Genomic DNA, 27,391 nt, shown 5'->3' with positions numbered 1-27,391 from the left:
TCACAGAAACTAATACTTTAATCATTTAACATATTCTGGTTAATGTCAACTGTTTTCAGAATATTACTGATTACCTTAATCTGTCATTCCAATGGATATTTAACAATTACATTTCTAAACTTTAGGGGCATCTGGCTAGCTCAGTCGGTTAAGCGTCCAACTCTTGATTTCAGCTTGGGTCGTGATCTCATGGTTCATGGGTTCAAGCTCCACATCAGGCTCTGCACTGACAGGATAGCATGTAGCCTGCTTGGGATTCTCTGTCTTCCTCTCCCTCTGTTCCTCCCCTGCTCACGCTGTCTCTCAAAAATGAATAAATGTTAAAAATTTTTTTAACTAAATAATAAAACAAATAAACAATAGGAGTGTTGTCGTCAATCTCATAATTTGTAGAAATTTTACCCACTGTCTTAGTTCAAGAGCCAAAGGCTTTTTTGAGTTACTGTCTCCTGTCCACCCTCTGCTTTCTTAGCAGTATCACAAGGTCCAAGTGACACAGGATAAAAAAGACTAATGTTCATTTTCAAAAGATTATCTTAATAAAAGGACTTCTCCTTCAAAAGAGGTTAAAAAAAAAATCTTAAGATGCTTCAAGAGTTCAGTCAAATTAACAGCAAGGATACGTACAATTCAGATGGAAGAAATTATAAAAACATAGAACCTTTCGTTTAACAGACTTAAGAGTTCAAAACCCAACAAGTAAATTATAGCCAAATCTCTATCACTATAATAAGTATTTACAAAAAGTTTTAAGTTCTTTTTTGTCAAAGTGAATCAGTAAGTCAAAAGAGGAATAAGACATATTTTAGAGAGATTTAAAACAAAAAATTTGTTCAAAATTTGAATGGGTAATCAATAATGAAATTCCCCACCCCCTTGTAGTAAGTTTTGGTTTAACTGCCTTTATCCGAGAAGAAAACCTAGAACAAGTAAAATAAAAACAATGAAATAGTAAAGTAAATAATAAATGGAAACAACCTATTTAGACAGAAGTAGACTACTTACCATAAACTTAATCTAAACAGTCTAGAGATCCCACATATGGCCATAAATGCAAAATAATATATACCCAAAGATAACCAATTGTTGAATTCCAATATTGTATTGAACCTATTATCAAAGCTAGCACCAAAAGAACATAATCTGACCCACTGCTGTGAACAAAATTAAAACAGCAGGTTCTTCCCACCTCTCTCAGACTTTTATTTGTCTTGTTTCTAAAAAAATATAAAATGACAGCTAAGAATATGAACTTTTTCATCAAACCAAGAAATGCACATCATACTAGTTATACACTAGTAGCATTTAACAATATTTCCAAATATCAAGAAACAAAAATGATTGTGTGTGTACTAATCTTTACCATATTGTCATGTTCTTACACTTTAAAAAAAAAAATCTATCAGTAGTACTTCTGTTTTCACGGCTTTTTTTGCCTGTAATATCAAGTAAACAAATAATGTGTATCTTTAAGACTGTCTTAGACTACAGGGAATCAAAGACCGTCTCTGGTAAATTTAAGACATGTATACTAATAATTATAACTCAAGGCGAAATAAATATATAAAGAAAGGTACAAAGTGTTATGGGAGTTTAAAGTAGGCAGATTTGAGGCGCCTGGGTGGCTCTGTCGGTTAAACATCTGATTCTTGATTTTGGCTCAGGTCATGATCTCATGATTGTGAGATGGAGTCCTATGTCAGGCTGTGCTGGGCATGGAGTCTGCTTGAGATTCTCCCTCTCCTTCTGACCCTCCCCCACCAAAATAAACAAACACAAACAAACAAGGCAGAATTTACTTCCCAAATATGGCCATCAGGGTAAACTTCAGAAAAAGGTGGCATTTGGTATGGATCTTAAATGATGGACTATTTGCTACTAGTAGAGGCTGGACCTGATAGGGAGAGGACATACCAAGTGGAAAGGAGCATAAGTAAACAAGCAGAGCTGTCCCACAACTATATGGCCAACTAATCTTCAACAAAGCAGGAAAGAATATCCAAGGAAAGAGTTTCTTCAAGAAATGGTGTTGGGAAAACTGGACAGCAACATGCAAAAGAATGAAACTAGACCACTGTTTTATACCACACACAAAAATAAATTCAAAATGGATTCAAAATTCAAAATAAATGTGAGATAGGAAACCATCATAATCCTAGAGGAAAACCTCTCCGGCATTGGCCGTAGCAACTTCTTATGTCTCCTGAGGCAAGGGAAACAAAAGCAAAAATAAACTATTGGGACTTCATCAAGATAAAAGCTTCTGCAGAGCAAGGCAACAATCAATAAAACTAAAAGGCAACCTTCAGAATGGCAGAAGATATTTGTAAATGACATATCTGATAAAGCGTTAGTAACTTAAAATATATAAGGAACTTATAAAACTCAACACCCAAAAAAACCCCAAATAATCCAGTTAAAAATGGGCAGAAGACATAAATAAACATTTTTCCACACTTGATCTTAGCCAAAAGGCCAAGAAGCAATGAATAAACATTTTTCCAAGAAGACATACAGATGGCTAACACATACATGAAAAGATGCTCAACATCACTCATCATCAGGGAAATACAAATCAAAACTACAATGAGGTATCACCTCACACCTGTCAGAATGGCTAAAATTAACAACACAGGAAACAATAGATGTTGGCAAGGATGTGGAGAAAGAAAGAGGAACCCTCTTATACTGCTGATAGGAATGCAAACTGGTGCAGCCACTCTGGAAAACAGTATGGAGGTTTCTCAAAAAGTTAAAAATAGAACTATTCTATGATCCAGCAATTTATACTACTAGATACTTACCCAAAGGATACAAAAATACTAATTTGAAGAAATACATGCACCCCGATGTTTATAGCAGCCTCACCAATAGCCAAAGTACGGAAAGAGTCCAAATGTCCATCCACTGATGAATGGATAAAGAAGTTGTCGTATGTAATATAATGGACCATTACTCAGCAATAAAAAAGAATGAAATCTTGCCATTTGCAGTGACATGGATGGAGCTAGAGAGTATTACGCTAAGTGAAATAAGCCAGAGAAAGACAAATACTGTATGATTTCACTCATATGTGGAACTGGAAAAAACAAAACAATGAGTACGGGGCGGTGTGAAGACAGACACACAAACCATAAAACAGACTCGTAACCATAGAGAACTGAGGGTTGCTGGAGGGAAGATGGCAGGGGGAAGGTTAAATGGGTGATGGGCATTAAAGAGGGCACTTGTGATGAGCACTGGGTGTTGTATGTAAGTGATAAATCACTAAATCCTACACCAGAAACTAGTATTACACTGTATGTTAACTGGAATTTAAATAAGAACTTGGAAGAAAAAATAAAAATTAAAATTAAAATAAAATAATAAAATAAGCAGAGCTGTAATGTCCAAAGCAAAACCAGAGAACAGCAACTAATAGGTCATAAAGACCTGTGGTGTTACAGGACAAAAGTCCTGAGTCTATTAACTCAATCATTCACACTAGCTGTGTAACTTTAAACAAATTATTTAACCTCTCTGATTAAGTTTCCTCGTTTGTAAAACTGGAATAATAACACGTGGCTTGGCTGGGTTACTGTGAGAATTAGAGAAAAATATGTAAAAGCATGTAACCATAATAAATATTCAGTAAATGTCAGCCATTGCAACTACACTTATTATTTTTAACAAAACTAAAAACATACTACCTAAAACAACTGAGTATACTACATGGGGCAATAAATCAATAAGTTCTCAATATACTCAGAATGAGCCTGGAAATAAACAACCATAATGATGAAAAAAGAAACTGAAAGAAAATATAAGTATTTTGGTCATTTAGTCAGCTGTGAAGATAGTACAAGCTTTAGGTTATGACAGAGAGAAAGATGACTAATTATGTGTACACAGAGAAACTAATGATCTAAATACTGTTGGCAAGAAATGAGTATCACATACTAGGAACAACCTCTTTTTGCTTCTCTGAGCCTATGTGTCCAAACAAACCCTACCAATAATGTGCCACTGAAATACTCAATTATGATAAATTCTCTATAAAACTGAGATGTTCTAATAATCCATCGGGTTAGCCCACTTCTCTTCTCCAAATAAAATGCACCTCTGAAAGCAAACACTAATGAATTGTATGCCTTTCAGATACCCTTACTCTGAATGCTTAACTTTCAAGGACAGAGAAAAGACATTTCTATCATTCTATCATTGAATCACAGGTAATCTTTTTCACAAATAATATCCCTTTAAGAGAGACATGCTAATGAATTCCCTGTCTGAATGGGAATCATTATCTCAACCAGATCTGTGACTTTTCATTGACTACAACAGAGCTCTAATACATAAACTTTTAATTCTTTAGATTGTAGTTTGGTGGCAGTCAATGAAATGAAGCACAGGACTGAAACTGAACAAAACAGTTTGGCTCGAGTAGTGCCACCGTGGAAAAAAATAAAAGCAGCCATTCCCAGAATTAATATTCTCTTTTAGCAAAAGGAAAGATCTCACCACCTTTGTTGAACTGATGAGCCAACCCCATATTTGTTAACATTTTTGTTTTATTTGCTTTGTAATCCTAAAATGTCTTATGGATGTTACCCTCCACACAATGAAAAGAACACATTCTCTGAAGCTAAACAAATATCTACTAATTGTATCTTAAAGTTTGTAATTTCATATACATATATTTAAAGGAGAAGAAAAACAGAAAACTTCAGCCACATTAGTGCTGAGATAGTTTGAAAAACACTGTAAAAGAAGAAAACCATGCTAACTGGCAATAAAGTAATTATTCCTTTTTTAAATTAAATTTTATTGAAGTATAATTAACATACAGTATTAAACTAGTTTCAGGTACACAACATAATGATTCAACAATTCCATACATTACTCAGTGCTCACTTAGTAAGTGTAGTCACCATCTGTCACCAAACAATGTTATTACAATTTTATGGACTATATTCCCTATGTCATACTTTTTACCTCTAGGACTTATTTATTAAAGTAATTCTTTCAAGAAGGTAATTTTGTATATTTGTTCCTATCAAAGTTACATTTTAAAAACCATAAAAACACTAAAACTTGAATATTGCAGGCTTTTAGGAAAAATGCCTTGTAAGAAACATATTGCTTCTTCCTTAACAATGACAAAAGCATAACTACCGTAATAACTAAGGTCACAAAAAAAGCAAGTGTCTAAAAAGGATGTGTAACAATAACTACAATCAATTAAATTTCCCTTAAAACTTACATATGAAAGCTGAATATATGCAATCCTTACATGGACTCAGCATCTCCACACATAGGCATATACCAAAATAATATATATGTTCATCAAAGAACATACAAAGCAATGCTTATTCTTTTCATACTAGCCAAAAATTAGAAACAAATGTCCATCAATAGTAGAATAAACAAATTGTGAAATACTCATACAATGTAATACTACAGAGCATTGAAAATGAACACCTTTTATTCAATAACATGGATGAATCTTCTAATTTCAACATAATGTTGAATGAAAAAAGGCAGACACAAAAACATATACTGTATAACTCCACCCATACAAGCTCAAACCTGGCCAAATTAATTTAAAGTATCAAAAGTTAGAATAGTGGTTGCCTCAGGGAGAGGGTAACACTCACTGGAAAGAGTCAAAGGGAAGGGCTTCTAAGAGAGTCTGTAATATTTTATTTCTTTACCTTTGTGAAAATTCATCAAACTGTACACTTAGGATTTGTTTTTCTGCATGTTCACTTTCAATAAACAGGGAAAAATTTTAATTACATATGAAATGAATTCAGTAAAAAGCAATTCTTATTTCAAATATAGCAAACACCCTAATTTAAGCCTCCGATAAATCTTCTGGCTCACTACATAAATATCCCTAAGTTATACACTTTGTAAAGTATAATTTTCACTACCAAAATTATACAGAGTAAATTCTTTTACCTTAAGAAGCTATGAAAAGAAGAGCAAATTAAACTCCAAGAAATAGAGGAAGGAAATAAGAAGTTACAGGTTAAAGAACAAATCACAAAGAAATTAGAAAATAAGGGTGCCCAGCTGGCTCAGTTGGTAGAGCATGCAACACTTGATCTCAGGGTTGTAAGTTTGAGTCCCACGTTACTTAAAAAAATAAAATCTTTAAAAAATATATATATGTGTGTGTGTGTGTGTGTATATATATGTGTGTTTATATATATATATATGTATATATATATACATATGTGTGTGTGTGTATATATATATATACATATATATATACACACACACACACACACACGCACACACCTTCAACTGGATAATAAAGAAAATGCAACATAATCAAAATTTGCTCAATACAGCTAAAGCAGTGCTTTGAGACAAATGTTTAGCTTTAAATATTTTTGTTGGGGGTGGAGTCCAAAATCAATGATCTGAGATTCCACATTTAGAAGCTAGAAAAAGAAGCACACTAAACTGAAAGAAGTTGGGCAATGGTTGTCAAGTGTGGGCTATTTTGCTCACCAGAAGATATTTGGCAATGTCTGGAGACATTCTGTTATTACAACTAGGGAGATCCACTGGCATTTTGTAAGGAGAGGTCAGGGATGCTGCTAAACACCTTATGATGCTCAAAACAGAATTATCTGGCCCAAACTGTCAAGTGCTGAGGCTGATAAACTATGAAGTACAGGAGAAAAATAAAGACAAGAACAAGAATGACCAAAATAAGAAACAGGAAACAACGGAGAATAGCCATAAAACCAAAAGCTGACTGGGGCACCTGGGTGGCCCAAACTCTTGATTTCATTATCTCAGGACTGGTGAGTTCAAATCTCACATTAGACTCTGCACTGACAGTGCAGAGCCTGCTTGGGATTCTTGCTCTCTCTCTCAACATAAATAAACTTGGGGAAAAAACAAAACAAAACTAAAAGCTGACTTTAAAAAGGTCAGCAAAACTGATAAACTTCTAAGACTGATGAAAGAGACAAAAACTACCAATAAAAAAAAAAAAAAAAGCCACCAGGATGAAAGAGCACACATCACTATGGATGACACACATTACAAGAATGGTAAGAGAATATGATGAACAACTTTATGCCAATATATTCAAACAACTTAGATAAAATGGATAAATTTCTTGAAAGATAAAAATTATCAAAACTGACTCAAGAATAATTAGAAACCCTGAATATTCTTGCATCTATTAAAGAAACTGAATCCATAATCAAAAACCTTCCCATAAAGAAAAGTCTAGGCCCAGAAGTTTTCGTTAGCAAATGTTACTAAGCATAAAATCTTTCAAAAAATAAAGGAAGAAGAAACACTTCCCAACTCATTTTGAGGCCAGTATTATCCTGATAGCAAACTCTGACAAAGAAATTACACTGGGGGGGGGGGGAAACCTAAAAACCAGATTACTATCCTTTATGAACATAGACACAAAAATTCTTAGCGAACTGAATCCAACAGCAAATAGAAAGTATGAGTTTTACAATAAAAAAAATGTGTCTGGCCTTTGTTCTGACTTCCTGAAACCTTGGAATTTTCAAGTTATAGGAGTGTCTACATTATTCATGGTGGAGCCTTGGACCACGCTTGAATTTATGCTGAAGAGATGACTCAAATCGGGGGCTGGTCTTGACAGAAAGATGAACTGTGTGATTAGAGGGTTGAGGCTGTAAGACACTGATATCACCTGACCTCCTAACCTCCAGGGAGAGAATGGTCACTAGAGATTGAGTTTACTCATGTGGCCAATGATTCAATCAATTATGACTACATAATGAAATAAAAACTCTGAAATCTGAGGCTCAGGTGAGCTTCTTGGTTGGTAAATACATCCGTGTGCCAGGAAGGCAATGCATCTTGATTCTACAGAGAAAAAACACAAAAGCTCCATGTTCCCAACTCTCCCAAACTTTGCCCTATATATCTCTTCATTTGGCTAGTCTTGATTTGTATCATTTATAATAAAATCTGTAATAAGTATAGTGCTCTCTTGAGTTCTTTGAGTAGTTCTAGTGAATTAACAAACTTGAGGGGATTGTGAGAACCCCCAAATTGGTAGCCAGATAGTCAGAAGAGTAGGTGGCCTAGAGACTCCTGAACTTACAGCTGGCATCTGTAGTGAGGGCAGTCATGTTGAGGACTGCACCTTAGACTTGTGGACGCTGTGTTAACTGCAGGGTGTTGGCATCAGTATTGCAAACTACACCATGACCAAGTAGAGTTTACTCCAGGAATGCAAGACTGATTTAAGATTCAACAAAAATATCAATCACTGTAACTGACCACATTAACAGAATAAAAAAATACAGTATAGTATAATCTCAATAAGTGAAGAAAAAGCATTTGACAAAATTCAGCATCTATTAAAGATTTAAAACACACACACACACACACACACACACACACACACACACACACACCCCTCATAAATTAAGAATTTCCTGAACCTGTGAAAAGGCATCTACAAAAAATTATCATACTCCATGGTGAAAGGATGCATGTTTTCTCAAGATGAGGAACAAGGTAAGGATGTTCACTCTCGCTACTTCTATGTAGCACTGTATTAGAGGTCCTCACCAGTAAAATAAGGCAGGAAAAAGAAATATATAGAATGGAAAGGAAGAAGTAAAAATATCTTTACTGTAAACATCATTTATCATCTATTTAGAAAACCCTAAGGAATATACAAATTATTAAAATATACCAAATTCAACTGCCATTTACAATAATAGCATCAAAGAATAATAAATACTTAAGGATAAATTTAACAAATACATACATTACTCACATTCTGAAAAACTACAAAATATTGCTGAACTTTAAAAACATCTAGGGGCACCCGACTTCGGCTCAGGTCACGATCTATGGTTCGTGAGTTTGAGCCTTGCATCAGGCTCTGTGCCGACAGCTCAGAGCTTGGAGCCTGCTTTGGATTCTGTGTCTCCCCCTGTCTCTCTGCCCCTCTCTCACTTGTGCTCTCTCTCTCAAAAATAAACATTTAAAAAATAAAACATAAAAAACATCTAAATAATTGACAAAATGAAGAGACATACCATATTCATTAATAGAAAGATACAATATCGTTCACATGTGTCAGGTCTCCCCAAATTAATCTATAGAGTCAATGCAATCCCCATCAAAATTCTAGTAGGCTTTATTATAGAAACTGACAAGCAGATTTTATAATGTATCTTAAATTGCAAAAGACCTAAAATAGTCAAAGGAACTTTTGAAAAAAGGAGCACATTGGAAGACTTACACTACCTGATTCCATGACTTATTAAAAAATATATATATATAGTAATGAAGACACTATGGTTTTGAAATAAAATAAATATTTTGATCAATGGACCAATCATAGATTTGCACATATATGGTCAAATGATTTTTTACAAAGATGCTAAGGTAATTCAATGTAGAAAATATAGTCTTTTCAAAAAATAGTACTAGAACAACCAGATGTCTATTTGCCAAAAAATGGTATTTAGCCCTTGCCTCACACCTTCTCCAAAAATTAACTCTAAATAAAGCTTAGATCTAAATGTAAAACCTAAAACTGTAAGACTGCTAGAAGAAAACAAGAGAAAATACTCAAGATCTTGGATTATGAAAAGATTTCTTAGGACATAAGGAGCATGAACAATAAAGGACAAATATCAACTGGACTTCATAAAAATATGCAACTTTGGTCTTCAAAAGACACTGTTAAGAAAATGATAAAGGCTGGGGCGCCTGGGTGGCTTAGTCGGTTAAGTGTCCAACTTTGACTCAGGTCATGATCTCACTATGAGTTCGTGCCCTGAACTGGGCTCTGTGCTAACAGCTCAGAGCCTGGAGCCTGCTTCAGATTCTGTGTCTCCATCTCTCTGCCCCTTCCCTGCTGGCACCCTGTCTCTCTCTCAAAAATAAATAAGCATTTAAAAAAAATGATAAAGGTAAACCACTGAGTAGGAGAAAACATTTGCAAAACACATACACAGTAAAGAACTTGTATCCAGAATTTGCAAAGAATACTTTACAGCTCAACAAGAAAACAAACAACTCAAGAGAAGAAATGCAGAAAATATAATCAGACACCTCACCAAAGAAGATATATCAATACCAAACAAGCATATATAAAGATGCCCATGATTATCAGTTGTAAGGAAAATGTAAAGTAAACCAGAAACTATCATGACCCACCCGCTAGAATGGCTAAAATTTACAAAAACTGACAGTACCAAGGGCCATCCAGGTTGTGGAGCTACTGAAAGTCTCTTACGCTGCTAGTCAGAATGTAAAATGGGTACAGACACTTTGGAGAATGGTTTGGCAATTTCTTTATAAAGTTAAATATACACTTACTCCATGACTCAGTAATTTCACTCCTAGGTACATATATACACAAAGAGCTGTTCGTGAAAGTACATGGCATCTTTACTTATAATAGCTAAAAACTATATGCAACCTAAATGTCTATCAACTGGTGAATGGATAAACAAATTGTGGTAGATTCATACAATGGACTATTACTCAGCAATATAGAGAACTGAACTGTTGAAATACAGAACACCATGAATGAATCTCAAAAAACACTATGCTAAGCGCGCCTGAGTGGCTCAGTCAGTTAAGTGTCCGACTTCAGCTCAGGTCATGACCTCATGGTTCATGGGTTCGAGCCCCACTTCGAACTCTGCACTGACAACTCAGAGCCTGGAGCCTGCTTTGAATTCTGTGTCTCCCTCTCTCTCTCTCTCTCTGCCTCTTCCCTACTTGTGCTCTTCCTCTCTCTCAAAAATAAACATTACAAAAAAAAAAACCAAAACCCTATGCTAAGTGAAAGAAATCTGACACAAAAGAGTATGTATATGATTTTATTTATATAAAACTGTAAAAATGGCAAAACTGCAGTGACAGAACAGTTCAGAAGTTGCCAGGAACAAGAGGTACAGATAGGAAACTGTCAAGAAGCATGAGGTAATATTTTGAGGTGATGAAAATGTTCTATATCATAATTTTGCTGGAGATTGTATGATTGTATACATATGTCAAGCCACTGAAGTATATACTAAAAACTGGGGGTTTTTATTGTATAGAAATTATATCCAAACAAAACTTATTTTTTAAAAAAAGTAGTAAGCCTCATCCAGAAATTGAGGCAATAATCTAATGTACCACAAAGTACTAAAAAATGAGAGTAAAATATTAATTCCTTATTGTGGGAGACTAATAATATAAATTCCTAGAAAGTACATAATTTAAAAACATCATTCCTTTGGGAAATATCTATATTTATGTCCACTTAAAAAAATTTTCATTTCTGGCATACAGTTAATCTGCTGTTAGTTAAGAGTATAGACAGTCAAGTCTTCATCTTCTGTAACAGGAAATCAATAGATAATAAGCAGGACAAGCTTCTCGTTTATTTATTTAAATATTTATTTATTTTTGAGAGATAGCACAGGGGAGTGGCAGACAGAGGGAGAGAGAGAATCCCAAGCCAGCTCTGCCCCTGTCAGCATAGAGCCCAGAAACCAAAAGGGGGTTTGATCTCATGAACCCTGAGATCATGACCTAAGCCCGAAGTCAAGAGTCAGATACTTAATTGACTAAGCCACCTAGGCTCCCTGCTTCTTATTTAGAAATAAAAAAGCAGGGGCACCTGGCTGGCTTGGTTGGAAGAGCATGCAACTCTTGATGGTGGGATTATTAGTTCAAGCCCCACACTGGGAGTAGAGATTACTTAATAAATGAAAGCTTAAAAAAATAAATAAATAAGAAAGCAAACAACCGAAGAAATTGTTATATCATTGGAAGTGGTAGCGTCTAGGAAGTAGAAAATGGAAGGGGAAAGATAAGGCAGGGAAATGTTATTCTTCTTTATAAGCCACTTGGTATTAATGGACTCATTGCTACTATATACAACTATTACTTTTTAAACATGTTATGAATTTAAAATAAAAGATAACTACCTCACTTTCTATTCTTAGCAGTGACAGAAATTAAGAAGTATCTAATACATACTAAAGTTACACATTATTTATGAAATAATCACTTCTTAGGTGAGAGAGCAATATTAAAAACTACAGATAGAAGCGCCTAACTTGGCTCTTCTTGGCCAAGTTGGCTAAGCGTCCAACTTGGGCTCAGATCATGATCTCATAGTTCATGGGTTCAAACCCTGCATCAGGCTCCGTGCTGATGCTCAGAGCCTGGATCCTGCTTCAGATTCTGTGTGTGTCTCTCTCTCTGCCCCTCCTCCGCTCACACTCTGTTTCTCTCAAAAATAAAATTAAAAATTTTTTTTTTAATTTTTAAAAGAAGCACAGGGAATTTTGAAATTAAAATTATTGCTCTTAAGCACACTTCCAAAAGTTAAAACAGGATATTTAATGTGTGATAACACATTCTATTACAGAGCAACATTCTAAAAACGTTTAAAAATGGAGAAAATATCAGGGGGCTTGGGTAGCTCTGTCGGTTAAGCATCTGACTTTGGCTTGTGTCATGATCTCATGGTCCTGGAGTTCAAGCCCCACATCAGGCTCCGTGCTGACAGCTCAGAGCCTGGAGTCTGCTTCGGATTCTGTGTCTCCCTCTCTCTCTGCCCCTCCCCTGCTTGTGCTCTGTCTTTCTCAAAAATAAACGTTTAAAAAATGGAGAAAATAGGGGCACCTGGGTGGCTCAGTTGGTTGAGCCAGTCGGACTTCGGCTCAGGTCATGATCTCACAGTTTGTGGGTTCGAGCCCCGCATCAGGTTCTGTGCTGACTGCTTGCTCGGAGCCTGCAGCCTGCTTCAGATTCTGTCTCCTACGCTCTCTGCCCCTCCCCTGTTCACGCTTTGTCTCACTCTGTTTCTCAAAAATAAATGTAAAAAAAAAAAAAAAAAAAAAAAAATTAAAAAAAAAATGGAGAAAATATAGGTGATTTCCTAAATCCCTTGACTTCAAAATTGTAATTTGATATTTTAGGATAGAGTTGGGCATGAAATAGACATTCAGTAGTTACTTTGGTGGGAAAAGAAATGAATGGAACCATAATTAACAGCATTACTTATAATATAAAGCCCATTTTTTTTGAAATTGATCCTAAATTTTATTGTTAATATATTACATTCTTCTCTATAGTACTAGATGTTATGCATCTATTTCAAAGAATCTTACTAAGAGAAGTACATCACACAGAAAAGTGATTCTCAAAGAGAGTAGTAGAAGAGAGGCTGGCAGGACAGCTGAATCTCCTTGCTTTGGTAGCTGTAGGAGAATGGAGGTACCTTTTTCCAACTGGCTACACTCCCTACTTCTAACCTCTTATTGGTTTATTTCAAGTTTTGAAGGCTTCATTGCTTAATATTTATGCATTCATTCATTCATTCATTCATTCATTCACTACACCTTTAGTTCTTTTTAGCATCTGTCACATGTTCAAGACTCATCTTAGTGCAATAAACAGGAATGGGCAATTTTCTTTTTCTTTTACACTTCTACTGAGGTATAATATGCATACTATATAAAATTCACCCATTTTAAGTATACAGTTCAGTGAGATTCAGTAAATTTATACAGTTGCATAACCTTTATCACAACCTAGTTTTAGGACACTTCTATCACCCCCAAAAGTTTCCTCATGCCCATTTGCAGTCAATTTCCACTCCCATTTCCTAGACCACCACTGATCTGCTTTCTAATTTCTATAGTTTTCCCTTTTTTATAAATTTCACATGATGGAATCATGTGAAATATGTACTATTACGTATCTGACTTCATTTAATGTTTTTGAGGTTCATCCACTTTGTTATACATATGAGTAGTTTATTTTTATTGCTCAAAGTATTTCCATTGTATGAATATACTGCATTTTGTTTGTCCATTCATTCACCAGCTTATGGATATTTTGTTTCCAGTTTTTGGTGATTATGAATAATGCTATGACCATTCACACTCAAGTATTCCTGTGGACATGTAGAATAGGAGACCTTCATCTCATAGGACAGTGTTTCACACTTGTTACACGCTATCATTAACATCCAAGTTATTTACCACATCTATGAAAAAGGCCAACAGTATGAAACACTTACTGGTACTTAGTAAGTTAATATTAAATTCCTACTAATACTTAAATGTTTGTTTAAAGAATAAAAGAAACGTTACTCAGCAATTCTGATAATATGAGCTTCAACTTCAATGTTAAAAACACAAACATAACTTTGTCTGCAATAAGGATACCTGTCACAAAATTACAATGAGAATAATGACATTAAACACCCCTATATTTCATACAAAGCCATCAATTGTGCCTAAGTCTCTCTAAAAGTCTTGTCAAAAATATGTGAACATTTCATTCAAAAATACTTTCAGAGCTACATGATCATGCTCAAAGTATTCAGCTATTCATTTAGTATTTAATGAGTAGCACCTACACTAGGAATATAAATACTGTAAAATTACAAAGTCTCTGCCCTCGTATAATTCACGTTCCATCATCCACTTTTTGCAAATAAATAAATAAGGCATAACTCATTAAAAAAATTACAACTATATAACATACACTATGACTTTGGCATTATATCCTTACAATAGTTAAGTAACCACCATGTAATTCTATTTAATTAATTTATATATACTTAAAGATGTTTAACTTTTATGTAGATAAATTGTTTTGTTTCTTTAAATGGATGAAATGTGGCATTTGTGATAAATTCCATAAAAATATTAGACTTTGGGTTTTTGGTAACCTCCCTAAAAAACCATGATTCTATAGGAAAATGAGATTCAAATACTTCTTTTTGGCATACTGTACTATTTCCAGGAATGTAACCTGCCTTCCAAAGGACAATGGACTGGATAACATGTTAAAATGATAATGTTAAGAACATCAAATGGTTTTAGAACCAGACTAGTTTTAAATTTTAAATTGCAACTTCTGCGGACTGTTACCAACAAAGACTACAGAAACCAATCCTAACACGTTCCTTATTAAAAACAATATATCGCCCAGAGTTTTGTGGAGTCTGAAAATCACTTTTTTCCTGGTATTCATATAGAAGATAGATACTATCACACAAGTCTATGGTAATCAAAACTTAAAAGCTCAAAATTTACATTTCCTCTAATACCAAAACAAACTTACCTTTTACCCGCTAGTCTCTCATTACATAAAAAGAAAGGTTCTTTACAGTTCCTCAAAGAGAATCCTAAATTGTCCATGTCTAATTAATCAAAATAAGAATAAAGGAAAATCAGTTGTTTTGTCAAAATATGTCAAAAATTATGTTCTTCTGTATTTAAAATTATATTCTTCTATAATTTAAAAATGCCCATTTCAAATGGCTTCAAAGCTCTCATCATGTGGCCTCCACAAATGGTGTTTACATAGTGTTCTCAAAAGACTATCAAAAATATTTCCCATGATAAACAAACATAAGGAAATAAATACCGCACAGAAACCCTTTTATCCAATGTCATAAAACTAAATAAAAAGAAAATCCACAATACTTTTCCCTGAAATGTATGAAACAACGTTAATAACAAAATTATCTATCAAACCAAATATTTTCTAAGAAATTAGTTACTTAGATAAAATGCAAGGAATTTCACTTACATTAAGTTATGGAATCCCTATATCTCCCTGAATGTATGTTAATCAATGAATAAGTATATACTAGGAGTCTACAGCATTTCTACAAGAACCTATTGTAATCTTTTCTATAAATCTAAATAATTTAATCTGTATACTGTCATCTGATAAATAAAAACAGCCATGTTTATGACATCTTACTGACTTGTATTATTTACCATTTTATTATATACATATATTTCCAAACATACCATAAACTCTATTGTAGGGAAGCTGTATAGCAACAGTTATATATATATATATATATATTTATATATATATATATATATATATATATATATTTATATATATATATATATATATATATATATATAGTGTCAGTTCAATACATTTGGTTACTAATTACCTTTAAGAAAGCAGTCTCAGTAGCTATAGTGAAAAAGGAAGCAAACTACAAAAGTTGAAAAATATTGGTGGGAAGGCATTAAAGTAGCAGATGCTGACCACATGTTTCAAGCATTTGGCAGAGCGGAAGAGGAGAGCACTAACACAAAAATTTCAGGGTACAGTCACTGAGTCTTAGTTGTTTTGTTTTTTTTTTAATGTTTTATTTATTTTTGAGAGAGAGAGAGAAAGAGCCAGTGAGCAAGCAGGTGAGGGGCAGAGAGAGAGGGAGACACAGAATCTGAAGCAGGCTCCAGGCTGTCAGCTGTCAGCACAGAGACCGACGCGGGGCTTGAACTCACAAACTGTGAGATCATGACCTGAGCTGAAGTCGGACACTTAACAGACTGAGCCACTCAGGCATCCCTTTAAGTAAATTATTACTGAGGATTATTTGCTGATCCTAGAGAAACAAATCCAGGGATCTGTCTCATCTCCTAGTTCTACCTGTGCAAGTTACCTTGCATTGCATGCCAGTCCAGTTTCCTCATCAAAAAAACAGGGAAAATATTTTCATTTTACCTCACAGAACTGTTATGAAATTCAAATGAGGTAATAATGTACATTACAGGTATTTATGCATAAGTAGTATATTAAATGTAAGGGGTTACTATTCATTATTATTAAAGATGGATTCTACTCTTTGACCCAACAATTCTAATTCTTCATGTTTACTGAAGGATCTAGGTGGACAAATGCACAGAGGTATCTGCACAAAGTTGTCTGTTCATAGTGCCCTGTTTCAAATGAAAAAAAATAATCTAAAAATAACTTAAATGTCATCAATGGATGACTGGGTTAACGAATTATGGTATACACATGAATCAGAGTATCATACTATGATTAAAAATGATTTAACAGATGTGTATGAACATGAAAAAACATTCAAGATAAGAGAAAGCAAGACTGCAAAAGGTTCAATTCTTGAGATCCCTGCCTTCATCTATCAAACTTAATCAGGTCCTCTGTTATGCCCCCCATGGAATCCTATATTTCCCTCATATTAAATTCATCACAGTTTGAAATAATATATTTATATATTTACTTGACAACATGTGTTTCCTTCATTAAATGGTAACGAAGATGGTGTGTAGACACACATACACAGCCAGGGGCGGGGGGGGGGGGGGTGCGGAGCATGGGGATGGGGGAAGGCTGCCAGTACTTTAAAATGTAGGAAGCCAAAATGAAAAATAAAAATAATCTAACAAAAAATATGCACACTTAAATTACATTGGCATTACTGATCAAAATTGGGACCCAGAAATATACTTGGTCAAACCATATCATCAAACCTGTTTGATTAGATTTCTGTTTGGAAAACAGCTTCACTTAAGATATCATACTATACCCAAAAGGAGGTAACGCTGTTTCATTTGTAAGGAGAAATCTAGAAGGAAAAAGCTTTCTTCAGGCCAACAGTCTCATCTGGTTAGAATGATGCATATTCTGCTTAAAATCCAGACTGATCTTAAACCAACCACCACTTATAGTTAAATAGGTATCTCTTACCATCTCTAGGCCACATGAGTTTTAATCACAAAATGAGTGTTAATATCTTACCTTCATAAAGCAGAGAACTATACCAAATGAAATCCTGAATTCCCTTTCTAAAATTTGTGATCTTCTACATCATGTATTCAATATTCTGGCAAAAGGCTGCTCATCAAATAGGAACATAAGCAGCTGTCCTACTGACTTATAAGTCATGATCATCATGTCTCCTTGAAACAATACTTCCACAGGGAGTATGTCCTTTAGAAACTCTGCAACAGTAAACTTCTGTTTCAATGAAGCATTTAATGGAAAGTCTGAGTTTGTTTAGAGTGAGGCATATAAATAATTCTTGAGAATTTTTCATTTAAACTTGGTTTTAGTCAAAGACAGAATATCACAGAAAACATTACATAGGCTGTGTTAATCACTCAACGTTTGGAAAATACTGAAGAACAATACTAATATCACAAAGAATTTAACTGCTACTAATCTCTACTTTTGTCCTGAAACTTTGGGAATTTTCTACTCAACAGAAACTCAGAAACTATTTCTTGATACAGAAAATTTGAAAAGCACAGAACAGTAAAAAGAAATTTCACAATAACTATATAGTTTCATTCAACTATTTAGTGAACAAATAGGTACATGTTTAAAAATAAAAACAGAAGATATAACAAATTTCAAATTACTTCTACTGGAGAAAATCCTCTACAACTATCCTAAAAAAAGAATCCACCGCTATTCCCCCAAACAACTAATAATGCACAAAGGCAGCTCAAAAGGCTACAAACCTGAAAACATAACACTACAATCATTCCCTCTAAGACTAACATATTTAATTATTCTGTAGTTTTAAGAAAAGTTAAACTAAAGCCTTACAAGCAAAAGGAAAGTTGTTTTGTTTTTCGATGTCCTCAATCCTAAGCAGGTGGAACTGAAATATAGCTGCCATTGTGAGATTCTTTAATATCCAAAAAATACCAAATAGAATAAATTTTTCTCAACTTAAAATTCAAGCATAAATTGGTAGTTACTACCACTTCCTACATCATCTTAAAACAATGCAATTGCTATTTGTCATAAGCTCATACCAACATTTACTGCCAATATTTGATAGACTTATGGTTCTTACATATACAAGTTTTAATATTTTTCGTGACAAGATGACAATGAATGTTCTTTAAAATTAAGTGCAACATTCTACAGTCTACTATAATATACTTACAGACTATATTATAGTATGCTATAATATACACTCAGTATATTATAGCAGTTTGAGTTTTTTACTCTTCAAATACTACATATTATTTTCCCTTCCAGATGTATTATTGTTAACGTCCTTTAGGATACAAAGTAATCAGGGGTGCCTGGGTGGCTCAGCTGGTTAAGCATCTGACTCTTGGTTTCAGAACAGGTCATGATTTTGTGGCTTTGGGAATTCAAGCCCTGCACTGGGCTCTGTCCTGGCAGCATGGAGCCTGCTTGGGATTCGGTTTCTCCCTCCCTCCCTCCCTCTCTCTCTCTTTCTCCCCCCTCCCCTACTTGTGCTGTCTCTCTCTCTCTCAAAATAAATAAATAACTTAAAAAAAAAAAAAAAGTATTCAGAGTTTGCCAAAGCAGGAATTGCATAATTTTTCCTTCCAGAGTTGAATATGATACTCAGCACAAAAGAGAAACTCAATTCCTAAAGAAGGCAGGCTACCTGGAGTTTGAAAATCTTCCATTCTTTAAGAAATACCTACGATGTACAAAGCACTGTAACAGTTACTGGGGATAAATCCTTAAGCAGTAGAGATTCAATTTCTGCTTTCATATAGCTTCTAGTCCAATGAATGAGACATGAATTCTTCAATCAGAGAACTGTATGTATCTACAAACTGTATATTCACAAACGTGCCATCAGGTACGTGACTACCTTATCTACTTTGGCAGATGAAGAAAAGCTTCCCAGAAGTTATGACTGAGTGGAAATGAGTGTTATTAGACAGACACGATTTGGCAAAAGGGGAAAGAACAGAATATGTGCAAAGACGGTGAAGCAGGAGGAAACATGGTGTACTGAAGGAACTGAAAGGCAGCTAGCCAATATAATTAATCAGAATTGTATATGGGGCAGGAGTGGTTGCACAGATACAAGTTAGGAGGTTACAATGAGATGGATGGTATCTCATCAGGAGGGTCGTAATGAAGATAAGAGAAAAGAAGGTAAATTCATGAAGTATTTAGGAGAAAATCAGCATTACAGTGAAGCCAGGCAGACTAGTGTTAGTAGAGTTCTAAAGCTGACAGATCTTGAAATGTTTCAGTTGTGAGACCAAAGAGTTAAAACGCTGGGAATTTAAGCTTATCTGATGCTCCTCAATGAGCCAGATAGCAATTGCAGCCAGGTTTTCTAATACCAGTAACATCTCAGGAAGGGTAATTTCAGGAAATGTGCCAGAAGGCCATGACCAAGACTACAGTAAAGTCAACCAGGTATTTAAAAAATAATTACATATTATAGATCCCACTTCTGAATTGTCAGTTAGAAGGATACCAAAAGATGATATTACTGAGATTTTCAAGGTACATGCTTGTAATATCACATTACATCACTTATTTTCTCTCCCTTGTACTTGTGTGAAAATAAGATTTCAAGCTTATAATATTAGGAGTTAACATTCACCCATAAATTTATAAAATAATATTTTATATCGGGAAGACCATATTATACCTGACAATATTAGGGGGGAAAAAATCAACCAACATTATATCTAAAAGATCCTACAATGTCAGAGAAATGAATGTCATTGTATGACATACAACATACCCAACATCCAAGATGCATAACAGTAACAACTTCGACACAAGTGCTTTTTGTTCCCGAAAATAAAACAAATATACTCATAACTCTATTCCTTTCCTTGTTTCAGATGACTACAAGTGGAAATTTTTACAAGTATTCTTTCTGCTCTATGTAACCAATATAATAAAATTTCTTTTAAGTCCAGTAATAGGCTTAAGGTTAACAGAAGTCTATAAGGTCTCCTTCAAATGGACTAACAACCCCATTTCCACATACCCTGGCACTGGAAATTGATCCTTGGCTCCTCTAGTCCATGAAGCAGAAATTTCAAACGAATGTAAGGAAAAATAATTTCTAATGTTCCACTTAACATACTAGTTCTCATCTATAGACCCCGACCTAAACCCTACCCATGGGTGGACCTTAATACATTCTGAACTCTATTTCTTTCTCTTTCTCTTTCCTTCTTATTACTTACATTTCCATGAAAAATTATCTTCCTTAGCCTTGGGTGGTCCAGTATATACACAATTATTTTCCCATGGGTACTGTAAGAACAACATGGCATGCCTGTAGTTTTAAAATTTTTCTGATATGTTAAAACATATGGTAATTAGCACTGTGGTCCTACACACAATCACAGAATCCTAAAAGGAACACTACCACAAAAGAGAAACAGCACTGAGTCAAAACTCCAAGCTGAGCAAAGTGTAAGTCAACAGATGACAAAGACTTATTCATGACCTGCAACATAACTGGTAAAATCGAGAAATGAATGTCTAATTAATGCCTCTATAATCCTTGAATTGTTAGTAAAAATGTCACATCTGCAATGATGGAAGTGGTATATTGAATAATATAGTAGCTGATCTCTAAAAGTATCAATAAATCAGTGTCATAGAACTTCAGGGGAGGTAGGGACCTTGGTGAATATGTAGACCATCCCTTCATTTTACAGATGAGAACAGAGATGAAGAGAAAATGTAACGATATCATTTACCTGATTTCTATAAAATAGGAAAAACTCAATAAATACTTGTAGCATAACAAAACCCAGGCCTGGTTTCCTATCTGGTACTCTCTGCACATCTCTAAATTAAAAAAAAAATTTTTTTTTAACCTACACGTGGATTGAAAAACCCATGAATTCTTAAATATAGATCCTAATTGCTGAGACATTAACCAGAGAAACTGTGAACAAGAAAATTTGTATTTATTGTTTTAATACTGTATATCATGTTACATATTTTCATCCCAAACCCATCATACTATAGCAAACCCTCTAGGCCCACACATAAAAATATAACATATCAAGTTCATGGGTAATTAGTTTTACAATTTTAAAAATTAAGTTTAAAAGATACAAAACAGTCTTAATGACGAAGCCAGAAAAGAAAACACAGCTTAAACGATTAGTCAAAGGGAGAAGAGTGAATCCTAGTTTTGCCTCAGCAATGTCAAAAATACAGAGTGGGAAGATCCAACCTTTTAAGCTTAATTATTATCTATAGGAGCCTCAGGTTTCCTGCATCAATTAGTAAGAGCCCCTACTCCTGCTCTCTTCCCAACCTGCTTCTTCAAGTGACTACCCAACTACTTGTCCAGAGTTCTCCAAACTCTTCAAGCAAACTTAGTTACTGAGAGATTGCTCTGTACCTCTCCAAAAAAATGCTTGTATTCTCTTTGGGAATCAGGAAAAAAGGTCTCATTTAATCCCTCTTACTGATGGAAAAGACAACATCTGTTGATTTTAAGATGGCCTTTTGAAAACTTCCTATGAGATGAATCCTTAGAATTTGCTGGCCCTCTGGGACAAAACACTGAAGAGACAGCCAGACACTACCAAAAGTTTTCAAAAAATGGAAGTCAACTGTGTCTGAATACACCCAGACAAGCATTTTCTAGGGACCTGTTTGGACTGAAAAATAAGCATATTCTTTGTGTCATTTGTTGTTTTTAATTTAAAATCTCCCTTACCAATTCAATCTTACCCAATAAGAGACTACACTTTCATAGCATGGTCTTCCCTTTCATCCATAAACAACAAATAGACCATGCCCACTAACTTCTTACTCTAAATATTTTTATTCCTTTAACAAAACCCTTGATTCTGCTTTATATCCTGCCTGAGCTATTTCTGGGTTTTAGAAATTCTTGGATCATCCAAGTTTAAGGCTGGCCCAAGATTACTTTTAGCAGTCGGTTGCATGCATGGACACATGCTGTGAAGTCCCTCAACTTATTGTCCCCCTCCATCCGTCACAGACCTCCTGGCTTAATCCCAGCAAGAACTCTTTAGTGGTCTTTCGCATTCCACTTCTTCCCTTCCACACAAAGTCAGGTTAGGATATCCAGAGTTTATTATTTTAAAAGGGCCAAGGGGCGCCTGGGTGGCGCAGTCGGTTAAGCGTCCGACTTCAGCCAGGTCACGATCTCGCGGTCCGTGAGTTCGAGCCCCGCGACGGGCTCTGGGCTGATGGCTCGGAGCCTGTTTCTGATTCTGTGTCTCCCTCTCTCTCTGCCCCTCCCCCGTTCATGCTCTGTCTCTCTCTGTCCCAAAAATAAAAAAATAATAAAAAAATAACAAATAAAAGGGCCAAATCTCCAAGGACGGTCGCAAAGGAACTCATTTGGCTATTATTCAGTGCTGCTCTAGACTTGGTATTAGAGAACTGAGGTCACCAGGGCCTGCATTTTTGCCTGAGCGTGTGCTCCCTCCCACCAGCAACCCTTTCTAAACCTCCTCCCACAGCTTGCTACCTGTTGGCAGTGCTGGTGTTGCTGCTCCCGTTGCTGTGTTTCTGTGCCCGGGTCAATCTCCTCGGGGGCTTTGAATGCTGCAGCCGCGGGCTCGGCATGGAGGGGAACGTTGAGGCATAGCCATGTTCACACTCTAAAGAGACAGCAAGAAAAAAAGATGTAACGGGAACGGACCCAAATCCATGGACCCACAGATCGGAAGTCCCTGCAGTCACACACTGCTGAAAGCAGCTGCAGGAAAAGAGGTGAAAAATTTTCCACTTTTTGGAAGACAAAATTCTCAGTCCTTGCCAGGACACCAAACCTGTGGCATTATATACAGACCCAGCCCGTCACCTGAAAGGTGTACAGATACCACCTCCTCAACCAAGTAAATTCTCCATCCCCTCCAAAATCCTCTTCGCCAAGAATTCTTGACTCAAACACGCTGCTTTGGGAGACTAGTTACCATTCACTTCAGTTATCTGGCTGGCCTCAAAATCCCCCTTTAACTCTCCCCATTCCAGGTGTCTCCTCCCCAAGCGCCACATTTTCACGTACTTCAAACAATTCGATCGCCTTGTCTCAGAGGACATTTTCTCTCCTGCCACCAGTTTCAGAGGTCCTGCCCTTCCCTCCCCCGTGTCCTGACACCTGTCCCTGATGGGGTCCCATCTCCTCAAGCCTCAGCTTCTCAGGGGCCCCTCCCCCACGGGTGGCCAGCCTCCTCCCCACTCGCTCTCCAGTTGGCCTCCCTTCCGACGCCCCGGGCCGGGGCTCCCCTACCCCTGCCCGCGCTGCTGCCGCCCCCCTCCCTGCAGGGCGTCCTGCCCTCTCTCCTCCCCAAGTCCTCGGGTTCACGCCCACTCTCAGCACACTCCCTCCCGCTGCTCCCGCCCCCCCCCCCGCCCCCAGATCCCCCTCACCCGCCTCGCCTCACCCTCCCCGCGCACACGTGCCACCCTCACACACACGCACGCGCGGCCGCTCCCGCACCGCCCCCTCACGGGCTCCAGGTGCCTACCATCACCGCACCCTCCCCTCGCACCCCTGCTCACATTGCACCCCTGTCTCGCCTCCCCTCACACGCACCCCCGTCTCCCCTCACATGCACTCCTGCCTCCTCTCACAGGCACTCCCCTCCTCACGCGCACCCCTGCTTCCCCTCACACGCACCTCTCCCTCCCCTCACGCGCCCTCCCCTCCTCACACACACCCCTGCCTCCCCTCGCACGCACCCCTCACGCACGCACCCCTCCTCACTCTAACCCGTCTCCCCTCACGCACGCATCCCTGCCTCCCCTCACACGCACCCACCCCCGCCTCCCCTCACACGCGCACCCCTCCTCACACACCCGTCCTTACACACGCACCCCTTCCTCCCCTCACACATCCCTGCTCACACACGCACCTCTCCCCTCACACTCACTCCACTCCTCACGCACGGACTCCGGTCCTCACACACGCCACCCTCCCTCCCCTCACACGCCGCACCGCACTCGGAGGAGAGCGCGGGCTCAGGTGGTAGCGGAGGCGGCGGCGGCGGCGCCCAGCCGTTACCTCGGTCCCGGCGCTCCAAAAACTCGGCCGCCTCAAGCAGGCGCTGCACGTTGATCATCCGCACCCGCTCCATGGGCACCGCTGGTGGCGACCGGGGCCTCTCCGCGTTCCCTTCCCCGGCCGACAGGAGGCGCCGCGGGGGGCTACAGGCCGGTGCCGCCCCGGGACATGTGCGGCGGGCGGGCGGGCCAGCCCGGCCGCGGCTCGGCGCGCTCTCCGCCGCCCTTGCCGCCCCCGCCGCGCCCGCCGCGCCCGCCTCGCCCGCCTCGCCCGCCTCGCCCGCCGCCGCCGCCGCCGCCGCCGGCAGCCCGCGCGCGGTTTGTTTACCTCTCCGCGCGAGCACGGGGGAGGGGCGGGCGCAGCATCGAGGCCCGCCCCGTCCCGCCCCTTCCTCTGCCTCCTGGGAAATGTAGTCCCGCCCCTCTTACTGCACGCCGGGAGTGGTAGTGTGCCGACCACTTCAGTGCGCCTGCGCCCCGCCGAATTCCGCAATGGCTGCTGGGAGACGTAGTCCCGCTTAGCCTCTGTCTTCAGGGTGTAAGGACTAAGAAGTTATGGGGCTTTACTTCTGGGAAGTAAGAATCTGAGCGAGGTCCCAGGAAGCTTCTTTCTTAGCGACTCCCAGCGGGTGCCCAGAAGCTAAAGCATTCTTTATCTGAAGCGCCATGTTCCAGCCCTCTGTCTAGTACTACTTTTTCCAGTAACTTCCATGCCTCGGTTTACCCATCGCAAAATGTGCTGTTCGGCCAGCACATACAGAAGCATTTGAAAAACCAAGATCACTGTTCAGAAACAAGGGATCTGATCCCGTCAGAGCCAGAGAGGGCTTCCATAAGGCCCTTCTTCCCCCCTTAGTTTCCACACAGTTTTGTTTTTCATGGGTTTTTAAAAATCTTATTTTTAAAAACTTCTTTCTCCTCAAACCCCTCACTAGTGACTTTAGAGGCTTGAAAGCCTCTCTGGTGCTGCAAGTGAAGGATATAATTCAGTGGGTAAGTGATTTGGTACTGAAGTCACACAGGGCTCAGTTCAGATCCTGACTCTGCTACTTACACTAGCTGCCTGGACCCTTAAGGCCTCATTTACTCATGTATAAAATGGATACGGTTACTCCATTTATCCAAACATTGAGGGCCTGTCATGTGCCAGGCACTGTACTAGACATAATGTGTAAGGAGAGAAACAGACATGGATCCTACTCTCAAGGAGTCTATAACTGGTAGGGCTTATTGTGAAGATTCAATGAAAAAATTACAGTACTTAGTACATAATACTCAATTAATGGAAGCTGTGATGACTGTTTCCACTCTTGTTCTCCTCCATAGAGAGGGAACTGAAAGCAGTGGCTAAGGAGAGCAGGTACCATAATAAAGGACTGCCAGTGGCTACCCTCACTGTCATTCTCTTTCCAAGTCCTCAGTCTAACAAGCCCTCGAAGTCTAGACCACAGTTTCTCAACCTCTGCATTATTCACATTTTGGACAAATAATTCAGGAGGGTTGGGGCGGGGGTGGACTTGTGCTTTGTGGGATGTTCAGCAGCATTCCTGGCCTCTACCCACTAGATGCCAGTAGCACACTACCAACCAAAAAGGTCTCCAGACATTGCCAAATGTCTGCCGGAGCACAAAATCACTTCCAGTTGAGAACCATTGGTCTAGGGAGAGGAAGGGCAAGAGGGTCAAAACTGTTGAATGCTCTAGGAGCAAGCTGGGAATTGTGTAAACATCCATAACTTTTTCCCACCCTGATTATTTTAACCTGCTTGTGGACATCCAAAATAACAGGAAGCTCTTGGTGAGGGGAGAATTTCCCCTTCCCTGTGGTTATTCCAGTGGCTACTGCAGAAAATACCATCTCAGAATGAAAATCTTACTCTCAAAAATGTTATGAGATTCATGCTGCATTTTAATGCCCTCTCTCTTCCACTCTTTTTTTTCAAAGTGAACAAGATTCCCAATGAGGTCAAAAGCTGCAAAATTATGTCGGCCCTTTTAAATATTACATTTGGCACCACATTTAAGAACCAAATAGGTGTTCCATCAAATGCAGGGAGACCCAAAAGTGAAGGTGTTCACAAGCCACAGGAGAGTTAATTTTGCAAAGACTTTGAAACAGGGACTTTGCTTCTTCTGCTGTTGGTTAGGTCACTTCAGATACGGGCTTTCCCACCGGATATCAATAACTCTCAACAAGGGATACATTGGGTAAGGGGAAGAATGGAATTATTTAAAAGAAAATAGCTATTCAACAAGAAGACCTGTTGGTTGAGGGCAAAAATTATTGGTTGAAAGTTAGTTTCTACCACTTGTAGACTCTTAATCTTTAGATCCCAAATTGCTAAGGACTACTCCGGGATTTAAAAGAGGTAAATTTATGACAAATAAAAGTCTCCCCAATGGGAGGTAAACCATGTGACATGCAGTCAAGAAAAAAAAGTACCAACTGAAAATGCACTTGGGATTAAATCCATAGATCATAAGCCCTAGCAGGTTATTAAGGGAAAGCAAGATACTTGGTGCACGTGCCTGACCTTTCACAGTTGACCTCCAGATGAACTAACCAGCCCTTCTTTTAGAGCCATGGCCAAGAGGGAGATGAGGAAATGGAAAGTAGGACAAGAGTCACCAAAAAGGCCACCTGCATATGTTAAAGAATAGTAGAGGTGATGGTGACGGTGGGCAGTGGGGCAGTGTTAAGGATGGATTTATGTGCAGGAATATTCAGTCTTTTCTGATAGCAATTGAAGGTGCCATTTCCTTCTCCCTGTTCAGGCTCCCTGAGGTCTTGCTTTGACATTGGCCACAAGGGCCTCCCACAG

The 27,391-nt window shown here is 38.0% G+C and overlaps 1 protein-coding gene across 4 annotated transcripts in view; it reads right to left on the bottom strand.

The window, feature by feature from the left end:
• MXI1 (MAX interactor 1, dimerization protein) overlaps window positions 1-27,391 on the bottom strand; it is an 81,863-nt gene that overhangs the window by 40,087 nt on the left and 14,385 nt on the right. For 2 of the 4 annotated variants that reach the window (XM_058697731.1, XM_058697733.1), the window contains exon 2: window positions 23,033-23,165. In XM_058697731.1, the coding sequence (XP_058553714.1) occupies window positions 23,033-23,165 (133 nt within the window). Of the gene's footprint in view, window positions 1-15,099; window positions 15,192-23,032; window positions 23,166-24,571; window positions 24,851-27,391 lie in introns of those variants that run through there. The other 2 variants (XM_058697732.1, XM_058697734.1) reach the window with 2 other exon arrangements.

Source organism: Neofelis nebulosa, chromosome 13 (genome assembly GCF_028018385.1).
Source record: "Neofelis nebulosa isolate mNeoNeb1 chromosome 13, mNeoNeb1.pri, whole genome shotgun sequence".
Lineage (NCBI taxonomy): Eukaryota > Metazoa > Chordata > Mammalia > Carnivora > Felidae > Neofelis > Neofelis nebulosa.
This window is presented reverse-complemented; position numbering and strand designations above follow the sequence as displayed.